The following is a 24640-nucleotide window of genomic DNA, read 5'->3' on the forward strand; positions in this document are numbered from 1 at the left end:
AATGTTGTACCGTGTATATTTACCAAAATTGTTTTCAAATTTTATTTTTTAAAGAATTTTGAACGAGTAAGGATGTAATACAGTAACCAGTTAATGATATTTGCCAGGGTGCAGGAGGGACTTTGGCACGTGTACTTGGTACTTTTCTCATGTCCCTGACAGCCTCTCAAACAGTGGCTCTCAGTCAGGGGTACACACACGTCAGAATCACCTGGGGTGGGGCCTTTGGGTACTTAGACAAGCTGCTGAGTTGCTGCCGATACACACGTACGTTAGGAACTACTGTTTGAGGGATGTGAAGATGTGAGATGCTTTACGAACTACCCTTCCTTAATGGCTGCTGACTTTTATGCTTTCTGCAGGACCCACTATCCAGAGGACATCGGTTCACCTTCTGGGCTGTTGCAGGCGGCCACAGGGAGGTACTTGTCATAGTTGTTGAGGCTGTATAACAGACACAGCATGGACACGGTGGCTAATGAGCACCCAAATTCATTCCTCCCAGCTGGGAGGTCCAGGATAGGGCACCGACACACTTGGTGTCTGATGTGGGGTTCTCTTTCCTATGTCCTCGTGTGGCAGTAAAGGGGCGAGGACTCTCTTTGGAGTCTCTTATAAGGGCACCCAGTCCTTGCCTCCTAAGGGCCCTTACCTCCAAACACCGCCACATTGGGGATTAGGTTTCAATGTATGAATTTGGGGGTGGGTGGTGGAACAGAAAGATTCAGATGGTGGCAGGACCTGCAGAAGCAGCGAGGGTGACAGCTTTGAGTAGTGGCCTCATGACGGCCTACCTGAATATGTGTTCGGTTACTCACCCACTCGTTCAGTGGCGTGCCCGTGAGTTCCCTCGCCACATGAAGGCACTGCGTTTGGCCTCTGAAGAACAGAGACGTAATCGTTGTTTGGGGAGTTCTGGGCATTTACTAGAGAGTAATGTTTCTGTTTAACTGAATCAGATAGAATGTTCAGGGAGTAAGGCTGTGCTCGCCAGTCTCCGTACTCCGCTCTGAAGCCGTCCTTTTCATCTGGGCTTTGTTGTGGTTTTCATCCTCGATGATAATTACGGATCTTGAATTCAGCAGCGGAAACCCAGGGAAGAAGCAGACGCTAACGCACAACTGCTATTTCTGCAACATTTTTGTTTTCTGCCCACATGCATGCCTAGTGAAACTCTGGCCTCTGGTCAGGGTGAAGAGGCATTTATTTGTGTGCGAGGGGAAGGAGGGTGCGTTCAAATGTTAAACCCCTGAAGTCTGTGTAATTATCTAGAGAAAAACTTGGTTTTATGTCCTAGGGTAGAGCTGGAAGTCTGACCTCTAAAATGTGAAGCATTTTCTGTCTTCACTCCTCTCCCATCATCAGGCAGAGGGACCTCAGCAGGGTCTCCAGCTTTGATGCTCGATTTATGTAGACACCCCTGTGTACTGAGCTCCTACTGTGTGCCACATATTATTAGACTAGGGTTTTTCAGACCTTATTCCACTATCACCTTACAAACTTCTTATGAACTCTGAAGAAGAAAGTGAAGATCAGAGGGATTATGGTAAGTAGCTAGTAGGACTGCGCCCTCATTTGGGCGCCAAAAGGTATGAGGCTGAATTCTGTCCATAGATTGTCCCCCGAAGGCTCATGACATCTTTATGAGGTTTGTATTCTTACCATTTCACTTTAAAGAGAAAAATGGAGGCTAGGAAGACTGAACAGTTTGACCAAGGCTACCAGGATTTGAGACTTAGACCCCTCAGTTCAGGTTAATCCAGTCCCTCATCAGCTTCCCATTCTGACTCTTCATATTTAGGTGCATTTCTGAACCACATGTGAGTGCCCAGGTGGGAAAGAGCTAGGCTTGTAACAGTTGCTGATGTTTCTGCATGATACTGCAGGTTACGGGGTGCTGCCCCATCCTGCCTGATTCAGCCACGCTCCGTGCTCCCAGCAGCAGCCTCCTCCCAGATCTCTCTGCTTCTTTCTCTACAGTCCATTCTGCACACAAGAGCCAGAGATGTCTTCTTAAAGTGTCCATCAGATTATGTACTTGGTCAAAATCTTCCAGGAGTTTCATCCCCACTTAAAGCTACAACTCCTGCCAGCATCTCCAAGTTCCTTTGCTCTCCTGTTGCTGGTATTCATTGAAGTGGTGACACTAGTGTTTGAGTCCCCAGGACTTGCTAACCTTGGTCCCTCCTTAGGACCTGCTGGTCTCTGCTTGAAATACGCCTTTCTCCCTTGAGAAGATGCTCATTCTCACCTGAAGAGCTTCAACATCACCTCCACAAAGAGCCCCTCTTAGGTCACACCACTTGGCACCATGATTTCTTTTTTTAAGATTTTATTTATGCATGAGAGAGGCAGAGACATAGGGAGAGGGAGACACAGGATCCCCATGGGGAGCCCAATGTGAGAGTAGATCCCAAGACCCCGGGATCACACCCTGAGCCAAAGGCAGATGCTCAACCACCGAGCCACCCAGGCGTCCCTGGCACCATGATTTTTTTTAAATCTTCAGTATTGAAGTAGAGTTGACATATATTAGTTTCCAGCATGCATTATAATGACTCAACGATCCTATACATTACTCAGTGCTCACCATGGTTAGGTGCAGTCATCATCTGCCACCATCCGTCATTACAATATTGTTGACTATATTCCCTGTGCTGTACTTTTCATCTCCAAGACTTATTTTATAACTGGAAGTTTGTACATCTTCATCCTCTTCACTTATTTTGTCCATCTCCCTACCCTCCTCCCCACTGGCAACCACCAATCTGTATCTATGAATCTGCTTGTTTGTTCACTTGTTTTTTGGTTGCACACATAAGTGAAATCATATGGTGTTTGTCTTTCTCTGACTTGTGTATGGCAAACTGTTACTTCATAGCAGTTTTTACCATCTGTAATTCTGTTTGTTTACTGTCTTCCCCCCTCCCCCCGCCCCCTGCACTCCCACCAAGAACATGGACTCTGTGAGAGCAGGAGCATCTTCTGACTTGTTTATCCTCCTCCTCTAGTGTGGGGCCAGGAGTAGATCTCCTGAGATTCTGTGAAGGAGTAGATGGCCAGCACCCTGTGTTCCCAGCACCCACCCAGCTCAAGGCTGGTTCCACAGAGTCGGTGACCTTGAATTAGGATTTGCTAACATCTTTCCAAATTCCCATAATGTTTCATTACATCCTGACTATTCTGAAAACAATAATTTCCTACAGTTTGCTCACTAATTTGATACAGAGTGGTAATGGGTTGGGTAACTACACCCTTGGACGATTTCTTAAACTATCATTCTTAACAAATGATTAATCTAAATCAGTGCTTAGAAGCCATGGTTGTGTGGCACCCTAGGGCAGTGGTTTTTTTGAAGTTTGGACCTGGGACCAGCAGGATCAGCTTCATCCAAGAAATTGTTAGAAATATAATTTCTCAGGTCTTGCCCAGACATACAGAATCAGATTCTCTGAGTGTGGGGCCTGGAGATCTTATAAGCCTTTAGGTGATTCTCATGCACAAGGAAGTTTGAGAACCACAACCCTGGAACATTTCAAATTATTTTCATCTTGCATATTTTTAAAATATTTAAACTTTTTAAAAAACTTTTTAAATTAAAAAAAAAAACCTTAATACTTCTAGAGGGAGCAGACAGAATCAAACATGGTCAAGAGGGCTCCAACAGAAGGCTGGTGATACCTTTAGGACGACAACCCATCAGCATCTCAAGAAAACTAATAAAGTATTTTAAATGTAGTAAAAGATAAGGGCTTTCCCATGAACTTTTATATATCTATTTCATGGCAATTTTTCTTCATTACATCAGGCAACAAAATCTTTCTAAATCCTTGGTATCTTTCTAAACTTGAATCTGAATTTGAATGTGACTTCATGGAACTTACAGAATAATGTGATAGTGGATGGGTAAAAATCCCCCAAAATTGTCATTATGAAGTGTGTTAAATGCTGTGAAGGAAAATGAAGGTGTACTATGCTGTAGGGAAAATACCAAATTTATATTGGAGCAGGGCAGGAATCCTCTCTGAGGAGGTGGCTTTGAACTTGAGACCTAAAGGATGCTGGAGAAATTAGCCAGGCAAAGAATGGGAGGAGGGAGTGTGTTGCAGAGACATCACGAGATTCTAAAGCCCCGAATCAGGAAAAGGCTATCGTCAAGTCTGCACAGAAAACCAGTAAGTGTGGAGGACAGTGAAGGGCCAGATCCCACAGTGCTCCCCTCGGGAGATGGCATTCAAGACTTTGACCCGCAGCCTACATGCAATGGGAAGCCATTGATGGGTTTTACACAGAAGAAATATAATCTATTTTATTATCTTTTATTCAGCTTTATTGAAGTATAATTGACAAAGAATTTTACTTTTGCATTCATTTATTTTTTATTAGTCATGAGACATTTAAAAAAAAATTAGAGCTTTTTTATTATTATTTAAATAATCTCTACACCCATGTGGGACTTGAACTCATGAGTGGGAGATCAAGAATCGCACTCTCCTCCGACTGAGCCAGCCAAGTGCCCCAGGCGTGAGACATTTTAAAGCATGAGTTTTTAAAAAAATCCTTCAGGCAGCTTGCAGACATCAACAAACAATATGCGATTTAGGGTAAGACACATGATATATCACACTTGAGCCAATTTATTTTTAAAAGATCATTGTGGCTGCTTATGGAGAATGCCTGGCCAGGTGCAGGATCTGAAGCAGAGAGACTACTGGGGGTGCCTAGAATAATCTGGGTGAGAGATGACCCTTTCCTGGAAGGTGATAGCAGTGAAGAGGATGAGATGTGGATATTCAAGATGTATTGCACAGCCACCAATGAACTTGGTGATGACTTGGAAGCAGAAGGTAAAAGGAAGGGAGAAAGAAGTCAAGGATGGGTTTTGGGCTTGCACAATGGTTGGATGGTGATGCCATTCATTGACTGGGACTCGGAGTGGGAAGTTGGGACCTGCTATAGATGGAATGTTTGTGTCTCCCACCTAAATTCACATGTTGAGACCTACTGCCCAGGGTGATGATATTTGGAAGTGGGCCTTGAGGAGGTGGTTAGGTCATGAGACCCTTCCCCCTTGTCCACCATGCAAGGATACCATGAAAAAGTGTCAGTCCGTGAGCCAGGAAGAGAGCCCTCATCCGTCCCCAAATCTGCCACCAGCCTCCAAAATGGTGTTTATAAACCACTCAGTCTATGGTACTTTGTTGTAGCAGCCCGAGTGAAAACGGGACCCTCATCCCCAGGGAGCTCCAGGTTTGGGGATAAATCCTTTCCTTCTTGGTCTCTCCTCTAGCCCATACACTGCGACCCTTCCTTTGTGAGTTATGCCTGCAGCAGCGTGAAAGCAAAATGAGGCGCAACACCGACCCACCAGCAGAAGGAAACTCAGCTAGATTCTTCCCGTCGTGGTGACAGAGTTGTGCTGAATTCTCTCACACCTCTCGCACAAAGGTCAGAGGATGCTCTGTAGTCAGGAACCGAGCAGAGCAGAGGGCAAAACCGTGGCGTTGATCACAAAGTACATGGTACTGCTACCAGCCTGAGCTTCCAGGTGGGGCGTACTGTGATCTCACACCCTCTACTCGCTGGCCACCCCGCACGTCCTGCATCAGGTAGGCCACACGAATCCCCCAACAGATGAGGATTTAAACATGAGAATTTCTAGGGTGGATGACCTGGCTTCCATAGTATTTACGGTTGTGGAGAGTGGGTTCTCATCACCCCTCAGGTCAAATTCAAACTTCTCTGCTCAGGCCTGGGCCTCCACCAGCTGCCAGCCAGCTGGCCATGCTCACAACCAAGGAATGACACCGAAGCCAGCTACCATCCACCACAGAGACTGCTGCCACTTAAATCTTACAGCCACCTGGAACTTTCCTTTTACTGTTTGACACCTACCTCATGTTTGCCAATCTACTTCTACTATACACTTCAAACTTCAACTCAGAAGGTATTTTTTTAAAGGTAACGGTCTCTGAAAAGGAGCAGAAACAGTCAAAAGATGAATGCCAATGTTATACAATCTTCTGAGAGATTTTAAGTACCTCATGGTATAAATGTAGACCTACTGGTTTGGGTTACTAGCTCTGAACGTACTCACTGAGCATCGGTTATGTGTAAAACACCAGGGGTGGATTACAGTGAAGATCTGATCCTTAGAGGAGCCTCCAGTCCAAGAGGAGATGAGAAACATCTGGAAGTAAGCAGTCGGAACCCCAGCTGAAGAAGTTTCCAGTGAAGGCTTGCAGAGAGAGCCCCGTACTGAGTCCTGCAGGGTGACAGGGAACAGGAGCAGCAAGGGAGACTTGCAAGGCAGAGGGAACAGCTTGTATAAGGTTTGGAGGCACTTCAGAAGCTCTGAGATCTTTGTCAGAGGCCTATACTTCCCGGCTGACAGGGATAGATGAAGTCTTGAATTTCTCTGCTCCATGCTGACCAGTTCTCATTCCTCTCCTGACATCCCGTCATATGATGGGTCCTGGTGCCCAGAAGTGGCTCAGAAGGCTGACCTGGTTTGTGTGTGTGTCCAGATTGGAGGAAAAGACTCAAGTTCTCGAATCTGAATAGCAAAGTTTCAGGACGTACTATTTACCACCTAGGATGGAAGGGGACCAGAATTTTCATGGCACTTTAAATGCCCAGGGTGCTTTGGGAAGAAGTCCTTCCCACCTTCTGAAAAATTGATGGGTGTAGGGACAGATAGCCCCTAATAAAACCGCAGAAGTGGGCAATGGGGGGGGGGGGGGGGATATTGGCATGTTGCATCCTCTCCATAACCTCCAAATCTCGACTCTTGAGCATTCTGTTGGAACTAGTGATGGGATGAAATTTCCATGTATCGGTTTTGTGATGCATTTAGTTTTGACTTTAATAGATGGACCTTTTTCTCCCCCTCTTCCAGACAGGGCTCCTGTGATTAGTCACTGTTGTTCTGTGTTAGTGCCAGTTACTTTTCCATCACTCAAGAATATCAGCAACGCCAGCAAATCTCCAAGCAGGTGATGTTATATCACACCTAAAACTTACGCTTGGCCACAATCTTAAGTCCACAAGATGAATTACAGACCTAAGTAAAAGCCGTTATGTACTCAACAGCACAAAAATTTTCCATTACAAATACTGTTTTTACTCTTTCTTAATTTAAAAAAAAAAAAATGCCTTAAGGGGGCTTTGAATTTCCAGGCCTTCCAGATCAAAGATTTCTTCAGCTGTCTGAATTATAGGAATGTTGAAAAACAAAAACAAATCCTTTTCCTGCTATAAAATCTTTGCCATGTTTTTGTCTTTATGTAACTCAAAACGGCTGAACTTTTTTTAAAAAAGGAGTTTGGTGAGTTCTGTTCAAAATCTAAAAACTCATCAGAAATGAAGTAGTTAATAATTTTGAAAGTGTCCTAGGAATAAGTTTTACTAAAATGTATCTTATTTGAAGATCCCTAAAATTGCTAAATAGCATTTGGAATAAGACAACTTACGGCTAAGGATACCAAAGTATTTTAAATTGTTTATTAAAGTGATTCAGGACCAAATTTTAATAATTGGGGCATGGTGATGGTGGTAGCCTGTATAATTTTCCTCTGATTTTGCACACGCCCTTGGCTGTGTGTCCTTTTCACAGCATGATTGCCAAAAGAGCAAACTGTTCATTTCAAAAGCTTTTGCAGAAAGCATAGGCTTTTTGTAAAGCAGTAGTTTATAGTTGTGAATTTGCTAATGTTTTTTTTTTTTTAAGATTTTATTTATTTACTCATGAGAGACACGGAGAGGGAGAGAGGCAGAGACACACCAGGCAGAGGGAGAAGCAGGCTCCATGCAGGGAGCCCGACGTGGGACTCGATCCCGGGACTCCAGGATCAAGCCCTGGGCTGAAGGCAGGCGCTAAACCGCTGAGCCACCCAGGGATCCCTGCTAATACTTTTGATAGGTGTGACCTTCAAGAAACAAACAGCTTTGAGCAGGGGGTGTGTCATCTGGTGTAGTAGACAGCCTGCCGATTTCCTCCCTGTGTGTTCAGTGCTCAGAGTTTCAGCCCTTTGAAAATGAACCCCTTCTTGCTTTGTCACTAGAGAGATGTCATTATGCTCATACTAATAAAAAAATACAACCCACTGTACTGTACAAAAGTACATGTCCCCACGCACAGAGGAAGCAGGGGCTCATGTGCTTGCCCTCTGACGCGGAAACTTACAGCACTTTCTGTGTCTAACGCATATTTGTTTCCAATTTCCTCCCGTGTTACCTTAAAAATGTTTTTTAAATACATTTTTTTCCCAATGATTAAAAACAAATGCCCCTTAGGGGATAATTGGAAGATCAAAAAAAGCAAAAAATATAAACTCAAGAGTTTAAAAATCTCACCATTTGCGTTTGCTTCATGACAATTCATATTTTGTTGCATTTGCTTTGTGAGAGTGTATTTACACACTTGACATCATGCTGCACACAGAATCCTACCATTTTTCTTGAAAGTGACCATTTTATCATGTTGTTCTAAATTTTCTATCATTCATCTTAATGAATGCATGGTATTCTATTATGGGATGTATGACATAACCATATTGGGACATTCAGGTTGCTTCCAATATTTTGCTAGAATAAAGAATTCTGCAATTCACATTTTTTTAAGTAAACTCTACCCCCAACATGGAGCTGAAATTCATGATCCCAAGATCAAGAGTCACATGCTTTACCAACCAAGCCAGCCTGGTACCTCTGCAAATTCACATCTTTTTACACAAAGCTTTTCGATATTGCTCCATTTGACAAAGATTTTAGGTTCTAAGTCACAAGCATTCTATTTTTCCTGGCTGAAGCAAAAAAAAAAAAGAAGAAGAAGAAGAAGAGAAAAGAAAAGAAAGAAGAAGAAGAAAGAAGAAGAAGAAGAAAAGAAGAAGAGGAAGAAGAAGAAGAAAGAAGAAGAAGAAGAAGAAGAAGAAGAAGAAGAAGAAGAAGAAGAAGAAGAAGAAAGAAAAGAAAAAAGAAGAGAAAAGAAGAAGAAAGAAGAAGAAAAAAGAAAAGAAGAAGAAGAAAGAAAGAAAAAGTATTAGCTTGCAGAGCCAAAGATCTAAGGGTAGAGATGGGCTTCAGGCATGGCTGGACTCAGGGGCTGATTGGTGTCTTCAGGAATACCTCTTTGTTTCCGGATCAGCTTCCCTTTGTGCCAATTTCATTCTTGGCCTTGCTCCTGAGAGATAGCAGCTCTGTCCCAATATCTCCATTGGAAGTCCCACAGTTGAGACTCACCACCATGACTCAGGTCAAATATCTCTTCCTGAGCCAGTCACCAGGCCCAGGACAAAGGAATGCCCCAGTTAGCCTTTCAGACATTCCTGCTCCCTCTTTCTCACTCCTCTACCACCCTTGCTCTGCATATCTGGACTCTGATCTTTATTGAAACTACCAGCCCATCACCAGGGCCACTGTTCTCACACACTCTTCCCTCCACGTCACCGTGGCTTGCTGCCCTCACTTCCTTCAGCCTACACTCAGGACTTCCCAGACCACCTCTTGACTCTCATCTCTCTGTGCTGTTTCTCTTCAGAGACTTCTTACTACCTGATGTCCTATTATATATTTATGTGGTATATGTTCCTATTATTTGTTTTCTTTCATGGGAACCATGAGCTGCCACTGTTAGCAGCTCTACGCGGCCCTCGATAAATAATTATCAGGTGAGCTAATAAATGAGTTTGTCAGGCCATATACTAACCCATCTGTAGAGTCAGCCTACTCCACCGATACGAAATGCTTGGGGGAACGCTCTGACTCCCCAAAGAAAATAGGTGGCCCTCTCCAAGCCACGGGGACTGGATGCTGGACTGACCAGCGATGCCCATGACAGTCTGATGTCACTTTCCGGAGCAAAGTCACAGGAGCAGGACTTTAAAGGATGTGAATGTTTTGAGTTTCTTGATTTGTATACTAGTTCCCCTATAAAAATCCTCCTTGCAGCAGACTGAGCAACCTTCCTTAAATGCAGACCATGGCCTGCCCTTCCCCAGCTTAACGCTGATAGCCCCCCATGTGCTGGGCATGGGGAAGAACTCCACCCCAGCCCCCAGGCGCAGAACAGTCCTCTCAGCCCCTGGGCCTTCCAGACACTAGCACACGCCAGAACCTGCTCCTTCCCACTTGAGGACCCTCATCACTGGGGCCTCCCTGTCTGCCAGGAAGGCCCGCCGTGCTGCCCCACTGCTGCCCTGCCCTGGCCACCAGCGTCCCCTCCTGGCCGCTCCAGCTCACATGTGTGGGACCTCGCGCCATCAGTGCGCTCTTTGCTACCTTATTCTGTCTCTGCTCCAGAATGAGGTCCCCTTCTCACCGCCCCTTACCATACTCCAAAACTCAAAACTACTACCTGGTATATCAAAGGCTGTCAGTAAATTTCTGTTAACAAAAAAAAAAAAAAAATTGTTTACCAAGAAGGTTGTAGTGATTAACAGAATGCTCATTACATTTCATCTCCTGTTGAAACAGTTTTCTTAGAATACAGCTCAAGAGATGGAATTTTTTAAAAGATTATTTATTTGAGAGAGTGAATGAGCAAGAGAAGTAGAGAGCATGAGTGGGGGCGCAGAAGAAGCAAACCAGCCCCCCCTTCTCTCCCAGCAGGGAGCCTGATGTGGGGCTTGAGCCCAGGATCCTGGGATCATGACCTGAGCAGACACTCACTCAGCAGACTGAGCCACCCAGGAGTCCCCATGGAGATGTAATTTTTTTTAAATGTCATTCTCAAAATTTATTGACTTATTATTTCTTCTTTTTATATTGATGAGATGGATTTAGATGGAACTCTGGGGGTCCTCACTGCACGGGTCCTAGAGAAGCAGGTATCACTCCAAGTTGAACAGAGAGCAGGTGCTCTGTTACAACGTGGCCCCCGCAGGGTTCTACTTTCCCATCTAGTTTAAGTACAGTCTGAATCTTCATGCTTCCTTGTGTAGGAGGGAAAAAAAGATGTCCTTTTGTTGCAACTCGACTCAAGGAAACTTTGTAAAAATGTTACAGTGAGTAAGAATTAGTGAATTACTCCACTCAGGTATTTGGGATGTGGTTAGGCATTATTTCTGTTCATTCCTGTCCCTAATTATCCAGTTGTGTTAGCATTTTGATTTACAGAACGCTCTCTAGCCTATTCATTGTTAACATTAGAGTCTGCATATTTTTGTATATGAATTTTTAAAAGCACTTAAAAAAAAGACTTGCAAAACAGTTGACCTATATAAAAAGCATTTAATATAGAGGACACAAGAGCACCTTTTATCAGGTAAAAGTCCCTATGACATATATCAGATTATACTCATCAAATCTCTCTTTAACTGCAAAGAATTTCTGTTTGAATACAAAAAAACAAACTTCACACCGCATCTTCTTCAGACAAATCTTCAGTGTCGTTCACTGTGGGGATCACAATTAATTCAGCAAAATAATGAATGATTGTGTTCAAAAGGAAACAGAAGATACAAAGTTTTCTAATTTAAAAATAGCACCATTGGAGGAAGAGGATAGGTCTTGTAAGTGCCAAGTCCTTAAACAAGTGATTTACCACAATTTATGTAAACTAAACACTGAGTGGTTGATGTTTGGAACTTTCCTGTGATCTAGGGTGAGACACAGAAGTGAAAAAACAAAGCAAAACAGTAACTTTGGAGAATCAAAAGACACACATGGGTGCAAGCTCGTGTGCACGCACACACATGCATGCACACATACACACACACACACACAAATCCCTGCCAGAGTGTCTTCCTTGTTTTCTGCCTGTTTTATCACCAGTCAGCGACCTCAACCACAAAAGGAGTCTTCACGTCTATCTTGCCACTGTTGACGATGGAGCAGTCAGTGAGCGGACGGTCGTGCCCATCGGTTGCCTGAAGTTCTATGGAGTGGACCACAGTCTGGTGAGAGAAGAGCAGACCCCTGGTTCACTTCTCACCAGCAACTATGGCGATCAAAGGTGAAATCAATGGCCAGTCTGAAAGCCCAAGTGGGAAACCAGGTTTGTTTGTTTTTGGCATGATACCAAAGTCATGCAAACCAACTATGGAAAACTTAAAATATTCAGGAAATTTATATATTACAGAATAAGATTATCCACTACCTTGCTACTGAAAGAACGTTCTTTTAATTAGCATATTTAAAAAATAACTTGATATTTTCATAAACACACAGCTCTAATAAAATGTATTCTTACCCACTTTATATCCCAATGTAAGAGTTAACATGGACTATGAGTCAGTTTCAACTCTAAGGACCTGGGTCAGAACGCAGATTTTGAAGTAGAGCTTGTTCTGGGTTTGCCCATTTTAAAGCTGACCCAAGCTGGGTGCCTGGGTAGCTCAGTGGTTGAGCATCTGTCTTCAGCTCAGGTTGTGATCCCAGGATTCTGGGATCGAGTCCCACATCAGACTCTCTATACTCTGCCTCTCTGTGTCTCTCATGAATAAATAAATAAATTCCAATAAATAAATAAAGTTGACCCAAGCCATTAACCTAGAGGTGGAATTAGCGACTCTAACCCCCCAGTGGTACGAAGGCCCTTTCTCTCCCTGGAAGGCTGCACAAGCCCATGTACCCCTTGTGCTTCACACTGAAGGAGGGAAGACTGGTCCAGGACTAGGAATGTTGACTTCAGATGGGTTTCCCAAACGGGGTTGAGACAAAAATAGCTACTAAGCATCTCATTGCCTTCACAGTGCCAGCCAAGTCAATCCTTGGCCTAACGCAGTGGCGACCCATTTGATTACCTGTGGAACATTTTTAAAAATGCTTTTTTATAGTTAAGATTGAAATTTCTATGTATATTTTCCCACAGTTTTTAAAAATGCTGATTTGTGGGCCTACCTCTGGAGGTTCTGACTCTAGAAGTCTGAGGTGAGCTCAAGAAAACTGTAGCACTTACAAAGCAACCCAGATGATCTCTGAGTTGGAATTCAGGAGATTCTGGAAATTCCTTGAAATGCTTTTATTTTTTTTTTTTAAGATTTATTTATTTATTCATGAGAGACACACAGAGAGAGGCAGAGACACAGGCAGAGGGAGAAGCAGGCTCCCTGAGGGGAGCCTGGTGAGGGACTTGATCCTGGGGATGACTACCTGAGCCAAAGGCAGACAACCACTGAGCCACCCAGGAGCCCTGAAATGCTTTAAAACACACACACACAGACCATTTTTTTTTTTCCTCCTGGAGAGAAAGTCTATAGTTTTCATTAATTTCTCAAAGAAGTCTATGACTCATAAAATGTTAAGGACTGTTCTCTGAGACCAGACAGCAGGTCCCCTAGGACACACCCCAGTGGGTGGAAGGAAGTTGGTAGAGTCAGGGCACTAAGACAGAAGATCTAGAGAGCAAGAAAAAAAAGCCATGACCAGAAGAAGAAAACACATCACTCGCACCCTTCATTTCTCTTACAAGTTAGCACAACGTATTAAAAAACGCTCATTGCATGAATGTTTGAACCTGTTTACAAACTTCTTAAAATCCGGTTAGGCCCACTGGTCAAAATCACAGCCTGGTGGAACGCACACACCCTCACGTTTAGCTCCTTTCGAGAGCATCGGTCCTTCAGAGACTCGAGGAGCGCGGGAGTGTTTCTTTGGGTTATGAATTGGACCCCTGTGATAGTCCTTGAGACATACCTGCAGGAATCTGAACTCCCTCTGGTAATTTTGGTTGCTCTACTGACTGCATCTTTGAAGGTGACTTGTTTCTGTACTGAACCATGTGGTGCTCAAGGGTTTTTTTTTTTAATATTTTATTTTTAATCATGGTAAGAAACCCATAACATAAAATGTACCACCTTATCTCTTCCTGAGTGTGCAGTGCCGTAGTCTTAAGTATATTCCCATTATTGCGCAACTCATCTGCAGAATTTTTATCTTGCAAAACTGCAACTCTGTACCCACTGAACACCAACTCCCCATTTCTTCCTCTCCACCAGGCCCCGGCAACCACCATTCTATTTCATTTTACATGCATCTGGATGTATCTGGATACCTTTTATAAGTGGAATCGTACAGTCTTTTGGGACTAGCTCATTTTACTCAACATAGTCAAGGTTCATCCATGTTGTAGCACATGACAGGATTTCCTTCCTTTACAATGTGGAATAATAATGTACGATAAGCACATATGGGGCCCGGGTTTTATATGGTTACATTAAAAAAGAGTTTTTATTTATATCCAGTAATGAGATATAAATGACGCGCTCAGTTTTTTGGTGTCAGGTCTCCATCTTCTGCCTCAGTGCTCCTCAGGTTTAAAATATCATACACAATTCACTTCTGAAGAGCCCAGTTGGCCTATAATGATGGATCTCTAACCCACACATTTTAAGAGAAAGATAAATCACTAAAAGGACTCTCACTTTATATAAAGCTTTAAATGAGAAATAATGAACGTATCACATTACCATTCCATCAAGGACTTTTCCAAATACCACATGTTTGCCATCCAACCAAGTGGGCTTGGTCAAGGTGATAAAGAACTGAGAGCCGTTGGTGTCAGGCCCAGCGTTGGCCATGCTGACCCAACCAATGCCATAATGCTTCAGTTTGAAGTTTTCATCTGGAAACGTCTCACCATAAATGCTTATACCTGGGTGAGACACAATGGAAAACAAAAAAAGAGGAGTTATCACCAGATGTTATATGAAAGTAAATTCTTCTAAGGGAGCCATAAGGTTTTAATAGAATTGGTTAACAGAACCCTCTAGGAGCTGGGCATGGGGACAAAATGGTCAAGCATAAGGAGAAAGAGAAGAAGTGGTAAAATTCACTCCTTTGGGAAGCAGGGCACCAGAGACTTGGATAAACACACAAAAGCCTTAAAGATGGCCTGTCCTCTGGCCTCAAAACAAGACTCCAACCCCGACCAAGCAAGTCAATGATTTCACTGGGAAATAAGAAGGAAGCAAAGGGCAAGATGACATCAAAAAGTCACGTGGAAAGGTGGATGAGCCATCTTACTGGCTCCATGTCTGTCCTGGGTTTCAGGTCACTCCTCCCTAAGCACCCAACCCTGGTGCCATCAGTACTCAATGAAGACTGTTAGCTAATCCTCATTACCCTACAGAACAGGTATTCTCAATTGCATTTTAAATGAGGAAATAGCAGTGACAGAGCTTGGACACTGCACAGCAGAACGCTAAAGACACGTGCCTTTCTGACACTAAAACTGCAGCTCTTTCCTGAGCCAGCATTCAAGCAAGGAAGGTCAGCCTGGACCTCATTCAGCACGACAACTTCCAGGCTCATCGGGTAGAGAGGGGGATGGCAACTGGAGCACCCGAGTGATCCGACCTTGAGCAGAAGAGCTGAACACGAGCATGGACTGGAGTTCCAGCACAGCATCAAGCAGAGCAGATCACATTTTCCCCATAAAACCAGAGCACAGACCATCAGAGGTATCTACTCCCTCTAACACCCTTAATACGTGTCATGGTGCCAAGCTGGCAATCCTCACTCAGTTGGACAGACCAGAAGTGGGTATCAATTTAGAGATGATTGGTAGGCGACAGATGAGGTGACCTAGAAGGAATACTCTGCTCACAAAGAGGTCTGGTCTGGATTTAAGTGATCCAAAAGGTCCTACCTCCAAAACTCAGAGAATTTTAACTCAAGACATGTGTGCACACAATTGAACATATGTGCGCACACACACACACACACACGGGAGGAAAGGCAAAGAGAGAAAAGTCAGAAGAGAGGACACAGTAAAGCTCAGTCACTGTTCCTGTCGGGCACCAGGTCTGCAGAGTGGGATTCCAGTCTCAAGAGCACTGCTACTCAAGCTGCAGGCTTTTCCACCTGCGACCCAGCTCTATGGCAGCGGGGGAGGAAGGATTTTTTTTTTAATTTATTTTTTATTGGTGTTCAATTTACTAACATACAGAATAACCCCCAGTGCCCGTCACCCATTCACTCCCACCCCCGCCCTCCTCCCCTTCCAACACCCCTAGTTCGTTTCCCAGAGTTAGCAGTCTTTATGTTCTGTCTCCCTTTCTGATATTTCCCACACATTTCTTCCCCCTTCCCTTATATTCCCTTTCACTACTATTTATATTCCCCAAATGAATGAGAACATATAATGTTTGTCCTTCTCCTGGGCATCCTCCCCAACCCCACTGACCCAAGTAACCTGAACACGTTTCTCTGCTCCATTCTCCATCCCCATCCCCTGCAGCATTTTTGCAAGGACTAAAAATAATTTTCCTGAAGGCCCTGGCAGATCTAAGTCTTTAATGGTAGCCATTTTGTTATAAATAAGTCATGGCAATAAACATAAAATTAGCAGTAATGCCTGAAAACGGGCCTACGAGTTTCTTTAAAAAGTTAACAAGTTAAATGCATGAGAACGAGTATTTGCTGAATTAAAAATCTTAAACCTGAAGTAAACTGAAATTCTAGTGTAGTGAGAGACATTGTGTGTGTTCAGGAAAAGAAGTCACTAGAGTTCCGAGGGAAAACAGTCCAGAGAGGTGGGTGTGTGCCCCCAACGAGGAACAATAAGCTCAGGAGTTTTTTGACATTCCATAAATTTAATTATTTGTGCTTCACAGAACTCTAGCTTTGCTTATAAAAATGTATCATTTTGACAACTCATGATTACTTATTATTATTATTATTATTATTATTATTATTATTATTATTAGGAAAGCTGACCAGAAGAATGGAAGAATTTGGAACAAAAGGGATAAATCCACCCGCAAGCCTGCCACCTCAACTCAAGTCTCGCCCGCGGGGAATGCTGCCCCCAGCCCTCCGCCGCCACATCCAAGGCCCTAGCTGGCTGCCGCCCCGGTGTGCGCACACTTCCACATCCTCCCTTTCCTTCTGGGGACGGGCATCTTTCTCTTCTGCTGCCCACCTGGAGCCTAGCAGTTTAATAACTGCTGAACAGTCTCCTGCAGGAATGTATCTCCACTGTGGAAAGGTAACGAGCAAAGCAATTTGGTTTCAAGTTGGAAGGCCATGAGCATTCGTCCCTGTGACTAGATTTTGGGTGATGAGCCCCCCTTCCTGAACCCTGTCCTTCTGAAGAATTCGTTTGGGGGTCCCGAGGAATTTGTTTCTTACATCTGGGAATTCAATTCAGGGACTTGATCTTGGGTTTTGGTTTGGCGAGCAGGAAAGGAGAAATAGAAAAGGCATTGTTACCGCCGGTGCCGTCTCCACTGGTGATGTCTCCTCCTTGAATCATGAAATCTTTGATGACACGATGAAATCTGCTTCCCTTATAGCTGTATCCTTTCTAAAGAGATTATGGCAATTGAATATATGAGTAGAGAGAACCCATACTGCAAGATGAACCCCAGTATTAATCTGGACGTGACAAATGAGAAAATGACACGGACTAGCTACAGAATTAGTAAATCCTCTGCAAGGATTTACTGGTAGAAATGCATCACTGACGGACCCCAAATAAAGAAAGAAGTCAACCACGGAAGTAGAGCAGTACTTCCATGTGAATGGAAGTGAAATGAGAGCAATCTGTATTTTCACATGCTGTTGGTTCCTCTCAATTTCTAGAACCCCAAGGACACTGAGCGACCAAAGAGCGAAATTTTGTAGGAAAATAAAATATTGTAAGATGTCTCGGGCTCATCGGACCTGCTAAATCAACACTTATTTTCCCAGAAGACATCTTTCCATGGGGCTTACACAAAGGAAGACTCCCTTTTGTGCTAAGGGATCGAAAACTGAGACATACCTCCCCTGTTGCCAGAGCGACAAAATTTTCCACGGTCTTAGGCACAACCTTTCCAAAGAGGCCAATCACAATTCTGCCAACATCTTTGTCTCCGATCCTCACATCGAAGAAGACCTGCGAGTGGGTGAATGGCAGAGCAGAGGGTTACGGCGGGGAGCGCCACGACCACAGGGGAAGTGAAAGGTAAAATCTGAGAATGCATTCGGGGTGAAAGCCCTGTGCACCCGCCCCAGCAGCTTATAAAGGAGCTCGAAATCCATCATGTGGGTGCTTTCCACCTGTAAAAATGCTCGTTCCACAAACATATAGTTGGCACCTCCTCTGGGCCAGGCACCAGGTTTGAAGTTTGACCCGGCATGGCATGCCAGAAGCAGCCAGTGAGGCCTCTGCAAACTCCAGGACCCCCGGCACGGCCCCCTGGGGCGCTGCGGCTACCTCCTGGTTGCCAGCTTTGTGCTCCTCTGAAAGGTGATGCTCTGGATCCTGGCGGCAGAGAACCACTGCTGAGGCAAGAAGTACTTTCACCATCCAGATTTTTTTTTTGGGGGGGGGGGAGGACTTCAAACAGTGTCCAGTTCCCAGGGCACTCTCCGTAGACCTCTGCTGTCAAGGGAACTCAAGACATCAAGAGGCACAGCGAGTCCTCCGAAAGGCCTGCCCCTCACTTCGGAGCCCTGGAAGGCACCAGGTCCCCAGCCTGGTGCAGACCACCGACAAAGCCATTTACCCTGCAACCTCAGAAGCCCCACTCAGCCCTCATGCTCCCCAAAGTCATACGGGGATACTGTGTTATTCTCCCTGCGGCACATTTTAGAATAGATGAAAGAAGACACGTACCCAGAAGTGAGTGGGGGTCACTTTTTGTGCAGATGAACCTCACAAGTTTGCTTGAACTATTTTTTTCAAAAAACTGTTTCATCCAAAACGAAATTTATCTACGTCTTGCTTCACCAATCACCATGTTAGGATGAGTAGAATGCTTGAAAAGGCTACGGAGTCGAAGGGCATTCTTTAGCGAGTTTAGATTATAGGAACCAATTTACTATTTGAAAGGGGGGGAAAAAGACATTCAAGAGATGACTTTAAAAAATATAAGAAGGGTTGTCAAAGAAAAAAGATGTCTTACAGTTGAGAAAAATCATGAAGTAAAGACTGTCAAGCTTTAGTTCAAGACAAGAGCTTCTGCCAATACATCAGCACGTCTGTCATGGGGTGATGTGATATTTAGTGTTCCATGTGGCATTTTAGAATTTTCACATGGCCACAGCAACCAAAATTGGATTATTATTTATACGGCAGAACTTTACAGAATGCATAGAAGACTGTGCCCTTGAGATGAGCAGGGTGCTTGAGAAGAACAACAGCATGGCTCGGGGACAGGAAGCAGCAGGAACAAACCAGGAGCCTGGTGGCGCAGAGCTGGTGTCACAGAGAAGCAGTTTCTCCAAAGGGATTCCCAAGCCAAGGAGTGAATTCAGTAACAGGCAAAAGGGAAGCAGCACCAGGAGAAGAATCAAGGACAGAATCTTAAAGGAACACCATGCAAGACACTAGAAAAGCCTGCCAGACTTTGAAAATACAGATGAGAAAATAAAGCCGGTGTGTGTTTAGACAGCAAGGAGCATGTAAAGCGTGGGAGAGTAGCAGGAGAAGAGGAAGAAAAGGAGCCTGTTATCCCACAAAACTCTTCAATAAAAATCTGCCTGGCTGACATGCAGCCTAGTGCACATACTAATATGGCTTTTTTCCAAAGTGCAGTGTCCTTCCACTTCATGACTGACAACAAGAAAATACAGCAGACTTTTCCCGACTCCATCGGAAATGATAAAAATCAAAGCTTCCACAGACTACAGGTACACAAGAACACTGCATCCCCGGGCCTGGAGGGATGCTAAGGGTGAGGAAAAGCTTCTGGGGGGAGGTGTGATGCAAAGCAGGCCTGCAGGGAGGGGAGTGGCCTCCAGGGACAAGAATGGGAATAAGCCCCCACCTCCCACCCACCCCCACCCCCACCACCCCCAGTGATTCACCAAGGATTCCCACCAAGGAGAGTGAAAGCCAACACTGCAGTCCGCAGCTGCGGCTGACTGGGCTGTGATTTGTCCTGCGTATGGCTCTCTCAGTCCAGGCAGGGAACCCCCTAAGGGGTAGAAATGGTGTTCTGAGATCCCCAGTGCCTGGCACTGCTTGGGCTCAAGCAGGTACTCAAAAAATGGTGAGTGGTTCAATGCGAAGTGATGCTACATGAGGACCAGGGCACACACCCCTGGACAGATGAAACGTCATGGTCAGGGGTGATGATTATCTGTGGGGATCAGGGTGGGCTTCCTGGCAGAGGTGGTCAGGGGATTCCACACTGCACTTCAGGAGCAAGCTGAGTCATTTCTCTTTTCCCTTGAGGGCTGCCTTTCGAAGTCATTTGAAAATTATGTGTTACTGGAGGTAGGGAGAAGAGAGAAGAGGAAACAGGCACTCACACAGCCTGATCCTAACCCCTATAAGTTTAATCCTGCTTCCATTTCCAGAGCAGCTAGGGCAGACACCAACCAAATACGTGAGCAAACTGTTCCCCACCCCCCAAACCCCCCAGCCCTCCCAGGCCCCCCCTACCCCACCACTAACTGGCTGGGGGACCTTGGGCGAGTTAATTCAGCTCTAAGCTCCTGTTCCTCATCTGTTCGACAGATGACCCTTCCTTTCAGGGCTGCAGTTTCACGGGAGCATTAACAAGGTAACATAAACAACAGTAACAAATGACCTCTTAAATCACGGCTAAGCACTTTACCTGCTTTATCACATCTAATATGCAAAAACATTCCTAGGTAGATATTATCACTGTCTCCACTTACAGAGGATGAAATGGAACTTCACACATTAATCACTGCCCAGGGGCACCAGGCTGTAGCCACATGGCCACTCCATGCTGTAGAAAGTGCCAGCAAGTTGGGCCCTGAGTGCAGCTGGAAAGGTGCACTCCCAGCACTCCCAGTCACGGTGCCTGACCTTGCACAGGACCCATGGCATGTGCTGACAAGCGCAGGGCTGCGAACAGCGGGTGGATCTGGAGACCAGTGAGCCAGAGCATGGACCTGAGTCTCCTTGGGCGGGGCCCCGCAGGCAGCTGAGGTGGGAGCCGCTGAGCGCCGCTGAAGCCCCATGGGGGACCGCCCAGCACACCTCTCTTAGTAGAGAGTCCTATTTTTAAATGAAATGAGAGGAAAAAGAAAGGACGATGGGGAAAACATTAGGGCAATGGCCAGTTTATCTACTTTTCCGAACTCAAGAGAAATAATTGTTGAAATCTCTATTTTCCTGTAGATTTAGTTGTTTTAATAAGTCCACTGAAAAAGTCCTTCAACAGGGTCAAATCTGCAGAAGACTTGTCTACACAGTGAGCTTTTAGAACTTGAGAAATTTGGTAGCAAAGGAACAGAGACACATTACTGAGAATAGAGTGCAGGAAAACTTAAGTGACAGCACCCTAGCCTAGGAGCAGAGATGTTCCACCCTTCCCCTCCTGCAACCACCAGCTTCTTCCCCTCTTGCACCCCCTTCTAGATGTTCCCAGCCAGGGCTACACACAGATCCACACAGATGGTGATGGACTTGATCTGGGGTGGGTCTCTGCACTGGGAGGTTTAAAAGCTTCCCTGGTGATATCTGTTCTCAGGTATCTCAGGGGATATATTCACACTTAGAAATTATTCATGTTCATCTGAAACTCACACCTACCCGGGAATCTTCTGTTTTATCTGGCAATTCTACTTTGTTTCCCCCACCCCCATCTAAAACGTCAGCAAGTCCTGTTACACTATTTCACATCCTCCCCCCACCCCCTTCCACACACACGATTCCCCGTTTCCAAAGTTACCACTCAAATCCAGGCCACCACCATCTGGACTCTAACATGCAGCCTGAACGCTCTAACTGCCCTTAGACTAAGACCTGGAATTCCAAGATTAACCTTCTCAAAACCCACTTCTAACTGGGGCCTTCAAGGCCCTCCACGATTTTGCTGCTGATCACCCTTCCAGTCTTACCTCAAGATGCTCCCCTCTCTCCCCTGGGCCAGAGCCTGTCCCCTCTCTACCCTCTGAACTCTCCTGGCTTTCCTGGCCAGAGGCCTTTGCACCTGCAGCTCCCTTCCCTTCCAAGTGTTTGCCAGACTGGTTTTTCTTACCTCCAGGTGTTTTTAAATTGTCACCCAGTCTATAGAAGGGTTTACAGTAGTCTCCGCCCCCTCGCCCATGGTTTCCATTTTCCCAAGGTTCAGTTATTCACCTCAACCGCATTCCAGAAGTAGATGGTTCTCCTTTGGAGCTGCAAGCTGCGGTCAGGAAATGAGTAGGAGCCTAACATCTGCCTACACAGTCACCTCCCTTCATCTTATCAGGCGCTTTATCATTTCCCATCCTCACAAGAAGAAAGATGAGCACAATAAGGCATTTGGAAAAAGACAACATTCACATAACTTCTCACACTATATTGTTATCATTATTCTAGTTTATTATCAGTTAGGGTTGTTCATCTCCTACTGTGCCTAATTATTAAATTAAACTTTCTGATAGGTATGTACGTATAGGGAAAAGTGTAGTATAGGGGTTTCCTACTATCCTGGTTTCAGAATTCGAAGGGGGTTTTGGAGCTTATACCCTGCAGACAGGAGGGGACTACTATGTTTTATCATTTTATGAATTTTATGCTTATGATTGTATATTGAAAGACCCAAATTATATCTGCAGACTGAAAGAATCCCCCTCCCCACCCATTCAGCTCCGTGGCCTTGGACAAGCCATTTCTCAATTTCTCAAGCCCAAAATATCAAGGGGCTGGGAGTAGACTCAGTGTTCCAAACAATGGGCCTAAGTTTCTCCCTGACACACACATACACCTGCAGCATGGTATGGCCTTTCCGTTCATTCTTTGGCTACATCACATGTTGGGGGGACCTTCCCCTCCACAAGCCTCCCCCCCCCCCATGTCAGGTGAGGTCTGTGGTAAGAAGATGTAAGCACTCTACTTCTGGTTCAACAGTATCATTCCCGCTGGCAAACTTCGGAGGACGTATTATCAAAACAACTTGCAGCTGCTCCTCCTTCCAGATTCCAAGACCCTGCTGCCAGGGGGTTTTTCTAGAAGTGGTGATTAGGGGCACCCAATCATTCCCCCCCACCCTTCCTTCCTCCCTGGCTCTGTCTCTCTCCACACCCCCCCCATTATCTTCTAACCTGAGTAACACGCAGGAAAAAGCACCGAAGGTGGAAGGTGGAGAGACGTAGTCCAAGGCCGATGTCCCACCTGCCTGGCCTTCCCTATGGGGATGGAAAGCCTGGTGGGCCTAGCACCTTCCCAGGCTCCGGTCCGTCTCAGAGCGTCCGAGGCACCCCGCCTCCCGCTGCCAGCGCACGACCCCCCCCCCCCCCCGCTGCCAGCGCACACACCCCCCCCCACCCCGCTGCCAGCGCACCGCCCCCCCCCCGCCGCTGCCAGCGCGCACCCGCCCCCCCCGCCGCCGCAGGGCTCGCGAAGCCCACCGGCTGCCCCAGGACAGAGGCGGGACCCGGACTCCCCGCGGCGGGTGGCGGCGGCGCCCCCTGCACCCCCGCGGCTCGGAGCGAGTCTCTTCCGCGCCCCCCCCTCCCGCTTCTATTCCCGAGTCCTCGCCACGCCGCCGAAGGGAGTACTCGGGCCGCCTCCTTCCTGGAGAAACAGCCCGCAGGCTCCGGAAGCTCCCCCCCCCCCCCCCCGCTGTCACGTCGGACCCCCGCCCGAGACGAAGTTCCAAGGGCCCAGCGCGCTCCCCCAGGCCTCCCCGGGCAGCGCCCCCGCCCCCGGCCCCGGCCGCCCACCAGGCACCTTGGCGGTCACGGTGGGGCCTCGCCTGCTGCCCGAGGCCCCCGCGGCAGGCGCGAGCGCGCCGAGCCCCACGCAGAGCGCCAGAGGCAGCAGCAGCCGGCGACCCGGGCCCATGGCGAGCGGCGGCGGCGGCGGCGGGGGGGCGGGGGCTCGGCTGCCACCGCGGCCTCCGGGACCGTGCGCGGGACTCCGGCGCCGCCGCGCCTGCGCGCTCCCGGCGTGGCGTGGGGTGGGGGTGGGGGTGAGGGTGCGGGGAGGGGTGGGGCGGTCCGGCGGCCCGGAACCGGGGCGCGCTCCGCCCACGCTCAGCCCAGCTGCCCGCGGAGGGCGCGGCCCGGGCCGACCGGAGCCGGGGCCGGGGCCGACCGGAGCCGGGGCCGGGGCCGGGGCCGGGGCCGGCGGAGACGCGGAGACGCGGAGCCTCGGCGCGCCCGGAGCGGGGTGCGCGCTGGGCATCTCCGGGCGCCTCCCGCGTGGGCGCCTCCCGCGTGGGCGCCGGGGCAACCTGGCCGAACGCTCGGGACTCCGCGCTCCGAGGCCCCCGCGGCTTGCTGAGTCCCACACCAGGCTCCCTCCCTGGAGGGGCCGCGCAGCACCTGCCGGGGTCACGGGGACCCGGTTCCTTTAACGCTCTGTCTAGCCTCGAGGTGCGGAGCCTGGGTGGGGTGCCTGGAGGGCTCCGTGTGGCGAAGGGCCCTTCCTGGGGAGGATTCCAGTTGGAGATGCAGTTTCACAAGGATCGGGTTTAGGAAGAGTATTTAATGACCTGGCAAGAGCTCGCTCTATTTTTAAATGCAAAGTTCAGTTTGCGAAATCACGTAGAAATTCTGATCTCAACTGGGGAAACAAATATATAGAGGCGTTTTTAAAATGGAAGGGAACGCATCAAAGCATCCACAGTAGCTATGGCGATAGAATTACGGATTTTTGCTATCTTTGTAATTTTATGACTTCCAGGTGTTCTATAATAAGCATGCAGGTATTTTGTAATCAGAAAAACGTTATTTTAAACCTCGGTGTTTTCTGAATTAAGACTTTAAAAAACTTTTTAATTTTAGAGGACGAGCTCCAAAATTA

General features: G+C 46.7%; 1 protein-coding gene and 2 long non-coding RNA genes across 15 annotated transcripts in view; 1 reads left to right on the plus strand and 2 right to left on the minus strand.

Annotated features, from left to right (window-relative positions):
• Nucleotides 1-972, minus strand: part of LOC102152525 — a 34161-nt gene extending 33189 nt beyond the window's left edge. For all 11 annotated transcript variants that reach the window (XR_005366588.1, XR_005366589.1, XR_005366586.1 and 8 more), the window contains exon 1: nucleotides 819-972. This is a non-coding gene — a long non-coding RNA (uncharacterized LOC102152525). The remainder of the gene's footprint in view (nucleotides 1-818) is intronic.
• LOC119873867 lies at nucleotides 721-19418 on the plus strand. The gene is made up of 2 exons (XR_005366591.1): nucleotides 721-1546; nucleotides 16650-19418. It is a non-coding gene; the product is annotated as an uncharacterized LOC119873867 (long non-coding RNA).
• PPIC (peptidylprolyl isomerase C) lies at nucleotides 11210-23692 on the minus strand. 3 transcript variants are annotated; one of them, XM_038551965.1, is made up of 5 exons: nucleotides 23564-23692; nucleotides 17708-17821; nucleotides 17155-17248; nucleotides 14409-14593; nucleotides 11210-11894 (listed from the first exon to the last, which is right to left on the minus strand). In XM_038551965.1, exons 1-5 carry the CDS (start codon nucleotides 23675-23677, stop codon nucleotides 11766-11768), a joined length of 636 nt encoding a protein of 211 aa, XP_038407893.1. In that variant the 5' UTR covers nucleotides 23678-23692; the 3' UTR covers nucleotides 11210-11765. The 3 variants fall into 3 exon arrangements, with proteins under 3 accessions (XP_038407893.1, XP_038407894.1, XP_038407895.1); XM_038551966.1 differs by lacking the exon at nucleotides 23564-23692 and adding an exon at nucleotides 21989-22081; XM_038551967.1 differs by having other exon boundaries at nucleotides 11833-11971.
• Nucleotides 23693-24640: the final 948 nt, after the last annotated feature.

This window comes from Canis lupus, chromosome 11, assembly GCF_011100685.1.
Source record: "Canis lupus familiaris isolate Mischka breed German Shepherd chromosome 11, alternate assembly UU_Cfam_GSD_1.0, whole genome shotgun sequence".
In the NCBI taxonomy this organism is placed as follows: domain Eukaryota; kingdom Metazoa; phylum Chordata; class Mammalia; order Carnivora; family Canidae; genus Canis; species Canis lupus.

Coding starts and splice junctions, on each gene's coding strand:
- PPIC (XM_038551965.1), bottom strand. CDS start 23,677: ATGGGCCCGGGTCGCCGGCTGCTGCTGCCTCTGGCGCTCTGCGTGGGG. Junction 17,822..23,563: donor GCCCCACCGTGACCGCCAAG/GTGCCTGGTGGG, acceptor ACCCACTCGCAG/GTCTTCTTCGATGTGAGGAT. Junction 11,895..14,408: donor GAAAAGTCCTTGATGGAATG/GTAATGTGATAC, acceptor TTCTCTCACCAG/ACTGTGGTCCACTCCATAGA.